This window comes from Brachycentrus maculatus, unplaced genomic scaffold (genome assembly GCF_059751285.1).
Source record: "Brachycentrus maculatus isolate JH-2025_06_01 unplaced genomic scaffold, ASM5975128v1 h1tg000265l, whole genome shotgun sequence".
Lineage (NCBI taxonomy): Eukaryota > Metazoa > Arthropoda > Insecta > Trichoptera > Brachycentridae > Brachycentrus > Brachycentrus maculatus.
The window spans coordinates 215,001-227,500 of NW_028281016.1; the positions used below are offsets into that span (position 1 = coordinate 215,001).

At 32.2% G+C, this 12,500-nt stretch overlaps 1 protein-coding gene across 1 annotated transcript in view; it reads left to right on the forward strand.

The window, feature by feature from the left end:
* Jhbp2 (Juvenile hormone binding protein 2) overlaps positions 1 to 8,203 on the forward strand; it is an 11,890-nt gene extending 3,687 nt beyond the window's left edge. Inside the window, exons 2-6 of the mRNA XM_088266301.1 lie at positions 3,406 to 3,524; positions 4,242 to 4,363; positions 5,457 to 5,590; positions 6,760 to 6,909; positions 7,798 to 8,203. Coding sequence (XP_088122427.1) covers positions 3,406 to 3,524; positions 4,242 to 4,363; positions 5,457 to 5,590; positions 6,760 to 6,909; positions 7,798 to 7,946 — 674 coding nt within the window. The 3' untranslated portion in view covers positions 7,947 to 8,203. The remainder of the gene's footprint in view (positions 1 to 3,405; positions 3,525 to 4,241; positions 4,364 to 5,456; positions 5,591 to 6,759; positions 6,910 to 7,797) is intronic.
* Positions 8,204 to 12,500: the final 4,297 nt, after the last annotated feature.

The window sequence follows — 12,500 nt, forward strand, 5'->3', positions numbered from 1 at the left end:
TGGTACATTTTTTCTCCAATCGGTTTCGACAAGAACCTTGTCATCCTCAGGGGTTATAAAAAGTTGCAATGATGCTGCCTGTTTTTAAAACTGTGGTTTAAAAAACTAATTGGTTTTTCCTTAAGATCTCAATAGCAGTTATAACAAAACAAAACTTTGAAATATACCACTCAAGAAAGAGATTTAAAATAAACCGGTTGAATGTTAACTGTACAAATATTTAACTAACAGTATGCGCGACTTGTTTGGGACACAAATTATACAAAAGCACGTGATAAATGTACTACTAAGTATATGCTGAAAAGTGATTGACACACATTTTATATTGGTTTGTGCTGGATTAGTCAGACTCTTAATTTTATTTTACTAAAATCGGTATTTAAAAATACTGGCAAAGGAAGGATGAAAGCAGAGTGAATGCTGTTGAAATGCGCTCCCTCAGACGAATGTGTGGAAAATCATTGTATGACAGAATTAAAAACGACGATATAAGAAAGGAATGTAAGGCTGAACGAGGAATAATTGAAAAGATTAGAAAGAGCTCTTTGCGGTGGTATGGACATGTGGAGCGAATGGATAGCGAGAGAATGACTAAGAAAATATATGTGGCGAATGTGAGAGGGAAAACAGAACGTGGACGACCGAAAAAGACTTGGTACGATCAGATCAATCAGAAACTAAAATCTGGCGGTGTCAAAAGTCTGCGTAATCGGAGGGCATGTATGACTAGATGTATGGATGTGAAGGAGGCTAGGAGTGTATGTCAGGACAGAAGAGTGTGGCGTTCCATCCTCTCTGCCTACCCCTGCGGGGAAACGGCGTGATGGTAGTAGTAGTAGTAGTGGTATTTAAAAATCATTTTATTCATCTTTATAAAATTAATTACCATGTTTTCACCACTTTTTTATTAATACAATTCAACCTACCAGTTTCAACAATACATTGTTATCATCAGGGTTTATTTTAAATCAAAAACATTAAAAACATCAAAATACTCTAACCAAAAATTTCCACACACTCCATAAAATCCTAAATGTTATTTATATTATTCATTGCATAGCAACCCCAAATAACAACTAATGGAATCACCCAAAATAAACAGTATGAAGCTGCGCACGCATACGTAAAGTGGAGAACACACAAAAAACACAAAAACTTACTATGCAGAAATTTTAGGAACAGAAATTGAAAAATATCGAAAATAGGACTGTTCCTTAAATTTAATTGATTATTAATAATTTTTAAATTTTGTTTTATGGCTTTTTTAATTTCCAAAATCTCTAAATTATGCAATGAGTTTACTTTTTTTATTATAATGTAGTATTTCAATGCCATTTTTAAAATTAAAAGAATGATTGTTATTTAATATATGTATGTTAAGCAAATTCAGAAAAATTATTCTTATTACCACATCTCTTATGTTCTTTTATTCTTAAATTGAAATTTCAATGCCAAACTGCAAAGCAAATTGTACCTAGTTATATCGCATTCGACGAAGATCGATTAGTTTGGTAGGAATGATCGGATCCCAGATGATCAGTTACCGCAAGAGGTAACAATAAACTTGCAATACGTTAACAAAATCAGGAAGACAGTAGGTAACGGTTAGTTGACCTGACCAAGCGTTCTACATTCAGGTCATTGACCTAAATTACTGCACTTTACCTCACTTAATGTACGATGTTACTGAAAAACCCTAACCTTCAATATTTTGATGATTTGTTTTTATTATGATAATACCGTAAGACTAGAAAATCACATATCGTTAAATAAGATAAAGTGACGATAATACAGTTTTTTGAAACTTCTTTTATTCCATGTTTTATTTTTTTTACATGTACATATAAAAATTTATTTTTTTTCGTCAGCGTTTAATTATTTAAATATTTCATGTTTAATCTATAAAAAATTAATTTGTTTTTGGAAAAAAAAAAAAAATTGAAAACTTATTTTTCATTATTAATTTCTAATTTAAATATGCACTTTTATGTTTTACGAAGCACTTGCAATGCGTTTTTATGTTTTATGTTTTACTTTTTTATACGTAAACATATAAAAAAGTAAATTAAAAATGACTGAATTTTTCGTAAACAATTAAAAAATTAATGAATGGTGAATATGTAAAAAAATACACGAACTTAAAAAAATCCAAAAGGAAAAATTTATTTTTTCATAGATAATAATCAGAATATGTAATTTCATGTTTTTTTTCATTGAAGAAAATAAAAACTGAAATTTACTTATTTTCTTGTGCATATCAAAAAGTAAATTAAAAACGCATTTTAATTTCTCCATCTTCAAATGCAAACAACTTCCCAATCACTACAAATTTCAATGTTTATAAATACACTTAATAAAGTTCAATGTTTTGCCTTTCATGGTTGAGTGATGTTGCAATCTGATGCCATCTATCGGTAAAAACCATAAGGTATATATAGTGAAACCTCTTTTTTAGGTTTTTCAAGAGACTGAAAAAAAAAACTAGAATGGAGGGAACATGTAAGAATGTAGAAATTGAAAATGAAAATGAATTGAATAATATTCTTTTATATTTTTATTATTTTTTATAAAAATTATGTAGATGAGATTTTTCGCATTCAAAAACATAAATGATGGGAAAATGTAAATGGGGGAATTGAAAAAACAACTTTTGAACTTTTTTGTGAAAATCATGTAGATGTCATTTTTTTGTATACAAAAACCTAAATGAAGACAACGTATCGCTCACTCCTTTCAAGAACGTCATAAATCAAAATTATTCAATTTTCAGTTGTGCATGTTTTCAGAATGTCCAGAAAATGTACTATATCCCAGCAAAAACAGCATATTTATAACTGAATATTTACCCGCTACAGGGCAGAAAGTGTTGTTTTTGCATTTTGAAGAAAAGGTATTATTAAATTATTTTTTAAATGTACTAAATATTTTTCATTTTAAAAATGAAGAAAGAACCTTCAGCTTTTACCTAAAAAGATCTGTTGCACAGTAAAAAGTTCAATAAGTGGTTTGATATTTATTTTTAATACATTGTATTATATTCTTAAACATTAAAAACGTTCCCCTGAAAATCAAGTTTTTTGATTTATGACGTTCTTGAAAGGAGTGAGCGGTATGTAAAAATTTGGGGTATTGATAGTATGATTTTTTGCTGTGAAATTTGTAATGACTGATGAATAAAACAAAACGCAAAAAGTTCACATAAATGATGATCGCGAATAATGTCAAAAAAAGAAACGTTACAGATATTTTCGACGTAAACTGGGGGGAAACAACGTAAAAGCGGGTAAAAATATATGAACACATATCGGGACTGAAATAATTACACGCAATTTGCGGGGAAAATGACAAATCCGGGGACCTTAGTCCGCATTTTTCTGTGTATATTAATCATTTTGTAATTTTCAGCATACTACGTCACGAAATGCTACAGAGATGATCCTGACGTCAACGAGTGCCTGATGAACAGTTTCAACACGTTGACAGAACACTTCAGAAATGGCATTCCAGAGTTAGGAGTAACAGATGTATGAATTTTAAATTTAATATAATTTTAAAGTTAAGTATGTATTCATGAGGTCAGTGTGTGTTTCGACATTTTTTAGTCAGTTGATAAATTAAACGATCAGTTATTTATGCCGAAGGTTAGTCTTCTTCTTCTTCTTGGCTCCATCCTAACTTATTGTCCATGTAGACTGTTGGGGACAGCTCTCCCCGTCCTCAGGTTGTAGGTCCTTCTATCATGGACAACGTCACATAGGCCATGGCTTGTAATCTTGTTATCTTACTTTATACGGAAGGTCAGTATTTATATTTAAAAAATCTTACCATTCAAAACTTTTTTTGATACTATTATAGGTTTCCCAACTTGTATTGAGTGATCACTTAAGCCAGCCAAATGCCTGGTAATATACCCTGGGATACTCAGACTTTTATCTTTTTTAACGGATTTTTAAAAATAAAGATATTTTATCTCTTATCATTTGAAGTAATCGTTAACAACCTTCGTAAAAAATACTTATTTTTCATATTATTTTTTACAGATAAATAGTACAAACATGTATCTACTCTAAAATTACTTCTTGTGACTTTGTTGAGTTATAAAGGGTAAAAAATATATAGAATAAGAAAAAAATACAAAATTGCTACATTAAATCACATAAGTTAGCCATACACATCAACTGGAAATTATTCCTTTTGAATTGACTTCATTGATTATCTAATAAAGTCTTTTTATTTTTCAGGTAGAGCCAATAGTTATTGACGAAATCACGATAGCTCTTGGAAGTGGTCCAGATGGATATAGAGCCAGCTTCAGGGATATTCATGCTTATGGAGTTTCCAATCTTACAGTCACTAACGTTAGGTGAGTTTAACATTAAATTGTATTTACATATAACATGATATATAGCATTTCGGCTAGTACTCTTAAACTGAACGGGTCTGGGCAGAGTCCTCTGATTCCTGATGGGCCAATTTATTTGATGTTAATCATATAATTTTTTTGGCCCCTAACGTTTATGGTACGAAACGGTTGCTCCACCTTGAGGCAAGTTGTATAATATTATTTCATAGAAATCAAATTTCTGTTGACCGAAAGAGGTGTGATAGATTTTGATATTCTATGTAAGTACGTTAGCATAATGTGTGTTTATTGTGATTTGTGTCCGTTACAGGGAGGTGCTTTCTTGTGTATTGTGAGAGTAATTCTTAAATGCAAATGTAATGATTGTTTTAGCATAAAGTTGTCTGACTGTTGTAAAGTGTTGAAATTTGTTTTTAATATTTCCTCTGTGAGAGTTTGTCTCAGAACTTTTATTTATTTTCAATATTGATTTTAAGTAATAAAAACACTTTAAATTATGTATAATTTTTAAAGCAAACACAGATTTTTTGAGTCTACTAAGTTGTATTTTACTAACAAAAACACAAAACAATTATATTGTGACAATTGTTTTGCCTTGATAGGGCATTATCAAACGAATGTTTGACATTCGTTTGATAATGCCCTAAAAACAATTGTCGCAATATAAATTTTTTACGTTTTTTTGTTAATAAAATACAACTTAGTAGCTTCAAAAAATCTGTGTTTGATTTAAAATTAATACATAAATTTAAATAGAGTTCTACAAATTAAACGCCAAATCAATAAATAAATAAAAACACATTTTAATAATGCATTACTGGTACCACTCCAACCAATAATTTCATACTGCAGAAAAGACTGACATAAAGAATGGATTTTTTTTTTACTAATTCTTTTATATTTAGGATGCAACATATGGTCTTTAATACAAATGTAAGTTATTGTTTGTAATATTTTCAGTTAACTAAGTTCATTAAAAATTACATTACTAGTCTCATAGGAAGCCTAGGGCTTTTGTATCAGATCCGGTAATACGGTAGGAGCTTTCAACGTCTTCCAACATTTACTCATAACAATATGTCTTCATTTCCAGGACAGATCTTGATTCCTACCAGTTCCAGGTGACAATGCTGATTCCCAAGATGAAGGCCAAAGCTCACTATACTTCCTCGGGTGTTTTGATCCTGCTGAAGGCATCAGGAGCCGGAGATTACTGGGGAGAATATGGTAAAATTTATCATCTATTTAACCGCTTCATGCTCTTAAACGAGCAGTGTTCGTGGACGGCGCATGTGTCGTATTGCATCAACCCGAGCACTGCTCGCGTGCTTACACTTGCTTGCATTTTATAATATAAACAACTCAACTGATCTCGATAGATGCCACTTGACGATAAATTACCAAATTTCATATTTTCATTTTGTTTGATTTTTATTTATTTTTTATTATTATTATATTCAGTCATTTTATTTTATTTTTTAAATATAAACAATGGTTTAGTTTAATTTACATTTTGTATCGCTTCTGTTTTGTTTTTTGAACTGAAAATCTTTAAAATTATTTACTCTTTAAATTACAAAAATTACATCCTATTATTTTAAGTTTCATTTTTATGAAAAAAAAACACGAACATAAAGTGGGACTGATTGTTTTTTTGTTAGTTATAGAGCCATCTGTGAACAACAATTATCATTACAGAGGCTGATTTATCGAAGAATCCAACCCATATGGACATCGATATATTTAAGTGGAGAACCAATTTCCATGAATAATTTTTATAATTCATTGCAAAATTTATTTTAATTTAATTTACTTTAATTAATGAATTGGAAAATAAAGAAAAAGAAAATACATATATATTAATGCCTCATTTCATAATGTTTGTGAAATAAATAAAACTGCAATCGTGGATGGGATTTTACGTTCTGTGAATTGTATACGCTTCACGTTTGCCATGTAACGTAAATGTATGCACTTTCTGGGCGCTTGTGCACAATACGGAATTTTGCTGTCCAGCAGTCCGGTTAGCATGAAAAAATAGATGATTGGCTTGTGCTTTTGTCCGTCTTACTTCGGATCGGTGCGTTCGATCGGTGCGTGATCACGTTGGCCGTGAACTCGATCACGCTAATCCATTCGTAGTCGCTTTTATTTGAAAAAAAAACGGACTGCCGGACAGTGAAATTCCGTGTAGTGCACAAGCGCCCTCTGTGTGGCCCCCTGGACAAATTATTGGCCCAGATTTTTCTTTAAAAACTAATACTTGGCATTGCATTGAAATAAAAACATTATTCAGTCTGTTTACAGTTGTGGCCTCAAGGATATATATTTTTTTAATTTGGCAGTCAATGTGTTAATAGCCTTTTTACTGAATCTGTACTTATCATACCTTTCAGAGGGTGTTAAGGCCAAGATTTACTTCAGAGCTCGTCCTTACGAGGTGGATGACAGGACTTACTTGGCCTTGGAGCAGTTGAAGATGGACTTTAGCGTCAAGGACATGAAAATGGGAGTTGAAAACGTTCACAATGAGAACTCTATCTTACGTAAGTCTTAACTAAAAATGCTACATTGTCAAATTGAGGTAATATCTTTCCATCTTGAATTTAAGTTTTACTTGATAAATACCACTGTTTCTTAAAATCTATTGGGACAAGTGTTTCGATGCATTCCGCATAGTAACTTTGTTTGAAAATGACAAGAAATGCATCGAAACACGTGTAACAATAATAATGTAATGTAATCCTTCTCCTTCCTACAAAATCTATTTTTTTATGACATACCCTTTTTTAATCTCTGAATGTTTTTAAATAGTTATTATAATAGATTTATATTATCCACTGACACTTTGTGATGGAATTGCATTTTTAATATATTATTAGATTAAAACCAATATTTTTAGCTTTACCACTTTATTTTTATTTGACCAGCGAGCGGGTTTCGTCGTTACCGACATCATCAGACTACCCGGTCGCTGGTCAAATAAAAATAAAGTGGAAAAGCTAAAAATATTGGTTTTAATCTAATAATATAGTTATTATAACATAAATGTGGAATTGTTAATTTGGCTTTATTTTTATTAATGTAACTTTTTTTAAATGTAATGTAATGTTTATTATTGTAAACGTAACTATTGTTTATCATATACTTTTTTATATGTAAAGCTGTACAATTCCCGAACAAATAAAGTACAATAAAAAATAACAATAGATTTTTTAAATAATGGTATTTTACAAGTAAAACTTAAATTAAAAAGGAGTAAAATGTTGTTTTCGGGTGATTTCAGATCTCTCTCATAGGTTTATTAGCCAAAAAAAAAAACTAATGCGTAATCTATGCCAATACTTTCTGAAATGATTTCTGTTCAATCGGTGAACAATTTTGATGAATGACACTGTATTTTTTGATGAAATATTGATGACATTTTTTTACAGATGCCGCTCTTAATTTGTTTATCAATACCAATGCCCAAGATTTATTGAAGGAGATGAAACCAGACTTGAAAAGAAAATTAGTCCAAAATATGTCTCAATTCATCAGCAAGCTCATGGAACAAATTCCATACGACAACTGGATAGAATAAATATACTGAAATAAACATAAGTAAATTATTACATTAATGTATTCGGCAGTCACTTTGTGGTGATATATTTTCCTGTTTCATCTCTTTTGTTTAATAGCGATAGATGCTTCATCATCTTTAATATACATATCTGTATTTAATCATGATGCTGTATGTATCGTAACACATATGACAATAGATTATAATAAAAAGTTGTACATATAAATAATAAAAACATTGTTTTAATAATAATCCAAAAAATAATCACACATCTTAAATTATTTTCTAATTGAAATTACTTTGTTATTTATTCGATTAAAATGTGCAATGTCTTTTATATCTTCTTCTTCTTCCTGGCTACATCCCAACTTATTGTCCTTGTAGACTGCTGGGGTCAGCTCTCATCGTCCTCACGTTATATGTCCTTCTGTCCTGGATACCTAGGCCATGGTCACCTAGGCCATGCCTTCGAATCATGTTATCTTTCTGCTTCACCCATGAATTCCTTGGTCTTCCTCTAGATAATTGTCCAGGATGATCCATTTCTATTGCCTGGTCAACTACATGTTCGGATTCTCTGGTCCTATATGCCCATACCATCTCAACTGTCTTTCCTCTACCTTCCTATTAATGTCTGTTTCGCCCAGGCTTCCACGAATGCGTGAACTCTTTATTTTGTTTCTAAGGGACACTCCCGCTGACCATCTAAGCCATGGGTGGCTAACATTTTCAGCAGCCGGGCCAAATTATAGAAATCAGATTTCTTCCCGGGCCATAAAACAAATGTTTTTTAAAGAAGATATGACAAAAATGTGAATCAAACATATTAATAAGATAAGAGTTAGACAATACAAAAAAGAACATTAAAAATTAATTTGTGAGACGTCTGATTTTGTTTGTCAGAACTAAGTGCATCAATGTTGATACGTTAACGATTGATGTTGTTGCTACATGCAAACAGTTTTCTAAATTCTCATCAGTGATTCTTGTTCTCATTTGAGATTTAATATGCTTCATTCGACTAGTATCATGGCTACTGTATAACTAGCATTTTGACTTTGAGTCGCTCTAGCACTCTGGAAAATGTTGTGTTTGTTTGTTAACACGAATACACCATAGGAGAAATTGTCACGATAGTGAGATACTTCCATATATGGGATATGATACGAACTACGCACGATGGAATTTTCTTTTGGTGGTTTTATATACACGTAAAAAATGTGTAAAATGCTCCGCGGGCCACATGTAGACACCCGGCGGGACGCATGCGGCCCGCGGGCCGCAGGTTGGCCACCCTTGATCTAAGCATTCACATTTCAGCGGATTCTAGTTTCCTAGAGAAGGTGCTATACATCGTCCAGCATTTGGAGCCGTATAGGAGTGCAGATCTGACAATTGATTGGTAGACTTTTTCTTTTAATATGGATGGCATTTTTGGATCGCAAAGGACTTTCAATTTTCACCCACCCCACACTTATTCTGTGTGATACATCTGTTGTGCACCCTCCATCCCTATGTATTATATAATGGATCCTAGGTATTTAAAGGAGTCGCAGTTTGGTATTGTTTCTCCATACAAGTGTATTGGGAGGCATTTTTATATATTTCAAATAAAAAAATTAAAAGACAGAGTATTTTATTATTAATATTTTTACCCACATTATTTGTTTTTAACAATGCAGTGAAACCTTGCACAACGAACGAACTTCCTATTCGTACATTACGCGAAATTTTGTCATAGAAATTAATAATGCAAAATGATTTCATTATTTTTTACCTTTTTACTATAAATTAAAATCATGATATGAAAAATCTAGGAATTGTGAACACAGACTTTGACACACTTTTTGGTGTGTTTTTTTTTAAATCTCTGAATTGATCTCCACTTACGAGAGACTATTACATAGATTTATATCAAGATTTTGATTGATTTTTCAAAAAAGTTGAAGAAGGGTATGAAAGTCGGGTTGTGGTCCCGTGGTTAGTGTCGCAGGCTCTTAAGTCAGAGTTTCTCGGTTAAAACCCACTATAGCAAGTGTTTTTGCCTAGAATTTTCACTCATGAATTACATGAAATTATAGCAACTTTAAACATAAAGAGTAAATCCACTCACAAGTAGGCATAGGCTATGAAACTTATAAAGTTGAAGCCTGAGTAGGGACATGATAAACGGTGTTGCATAAGCCGTACCTAGATTTCAGAGTCACTTGAACGTTAGGTAATTCAAAAAAATTCGAACCCACTCACTCTACAACAATTTAATACCTATTTCTAATAATGAGCCGCTTAGGCTCACAGAAATAGTATGAAATTGAAATATCTGTGTAAATCATAATAAAAATAATAAGTCTGGGCATTTGCAGAGCTTACGACTTGTCTTAAGCTTGTTTGAGTGTTCACTTCGTATATGTGTTACACGTGTTACATTTACTATTCATAATGTTATGCGCTTATGTTACAACCCAGCCTATGTTAAGTCGTAAGCCTTTTAAATGTCAAGATACCCATATTTTTCATCGTCTATGTTGAGATATCGATACAAAACTATTATTATTATTATTTGGGTTGCTTCGTTGACTCCAGTATATGTTAAAACTCCCGGTCAAGGTAGTTACTGCTATGATAATGTACGAGGAGCATTCGAAATAAACGTAGAAATGTCGTATTTGTATTGTTGAAGAGAGATGATTGGTTTCTCCAATCCAATCATATTTGTAATTAAAATTTTAAGCACTAACTTTGTGATTTTCCATTTTATAATTAAAATGTAACTTTGTTCGAAAATCACTATAAATATTTTATTATAACTTAATTGTAATGTCTACCGGTTTCGAAGCTAACCGCTTCTTTATCTAGACTAATAAGTAAGATTAAAGTAAAGTAAATTAAAGTAAAGTAGATTAATACTAAAAAAAAGTTTTTAGTATTAATCAGTTAAAGAAGCGGTTAGCTTCGAAACCGGTAGACATTATAATTAAGTTAAAATAAAATATGTACAAGGATTTTGGAACAAAGTTATCAATTATATTTTTATTATCAGGATTTCTCACCCTAACTAACTAACTAACCATCACGCCGATCCCCCGCAAGGGTAGGCAGAGAGAATAGAACGCCACACCACTCTGTCTTTGCAAACATTCTTCACCTCTTCCACGATTATGCGTCTCCTCATACATACCCGCCGATTATTTCGACTCCTTACCTTACCGCTTTCAAGTATTTGGCATACTTGATCATGTCTTGGTCTTCCTCTGCACCTTATACCAACTTCATTCACCTCATAAATTCCTTTAACCGTTTTTTCCTCACTCATTCGTTCCACATGCCCAAACCATCTTAAAACACCTTACTCAATTTTGCATTCCTTCCTTATTTCACTATTCGAACATCTATCATACGTTGTTCAGAATCTCGCCCTACGAATGATATCAATATTATAGTGGTCTCAACTTGAAATGAAGTGAATCTATTGTTTTTTTAAACGAAGGAAAATGGAAGTCTTCAAATTGGAAAAATCCAACCATCTAGACGTTCCTACATTACACTACAACGCCAAGGTAGACGACTCCTGGGCAGACCACCAAAAAGATGGATTGAGAGCTGAGAATCGACATCGCAGGAGGCTAATCCTTTTTAAAACTAGCCCTCACAAAGAAGGAGAAGAAGAAGAAGAAGAAAGAGTAGGAGAAGTGGAATAACACTACAGGATTCATGTCATCATTCACTATAGTTGGGTAAACGTCCAACTGCGGAGCTGGCGTTGCTGGTTTGATTCCCTGAAATTGGAAAATTAATTCAAGAAATATTTTTTTTCAAATGGTGTTAGTAATTCAAATTCCATATATTCTATCCTTCTTTCCATCTGTGTCTTTATAACCGGAATGTAATAAATATTTGTTGACTTAAAGTATTTCTGTTAAAAAAAACATTTACTTACAGTTATCTCTACGAACTATTTGAAACCCCCACATGTACATACATACATCGTCACTCTTTCGACCAAATATCGTATCAGACCATTTTGTGGAATGTCAGTTAGAAACTATGGGTAGCTGTTGCCTTTTTGATTTTTATTATGGCATTTGTTACTTTTTCTCAGTTTAAATTTACATTTCTTTATAATTTTTTAAAAAGTTTTTTTTTTATGTTGTATTGTCAAATATATTAACCTGTCCGGGATTGGGGTCGTACATGGTCGCCAAAATAAAAGTTTTCTCAAAGGAACATGGGCGTACATGAACGTCCGCGCTTATAACCAAAGCCCTGTGACATTTATTAATAAAATAGATCTTGTACTGCCATCTGTGGTTGTATTTAAACACTAATATAGCAATTTAGATTATTTTTCTGTTATACCCACAACATTTTAAATAATTTATATTCATCGTAATGACGCTGTTAAAGTATTTTAAATACCCAGTCCACCTCCCAGAGGTCCACCTCCGTAGTGCAATGGTTAGCGTGTTTAGCTACCGTGCCGGAGGTCCCGGGTTGGATTCCCAGGGTGGAGGTGAAAATATTGAAAATATGATTTTACTCCATAATATTTATTTAATGTTACCCTGGACTGGTCCC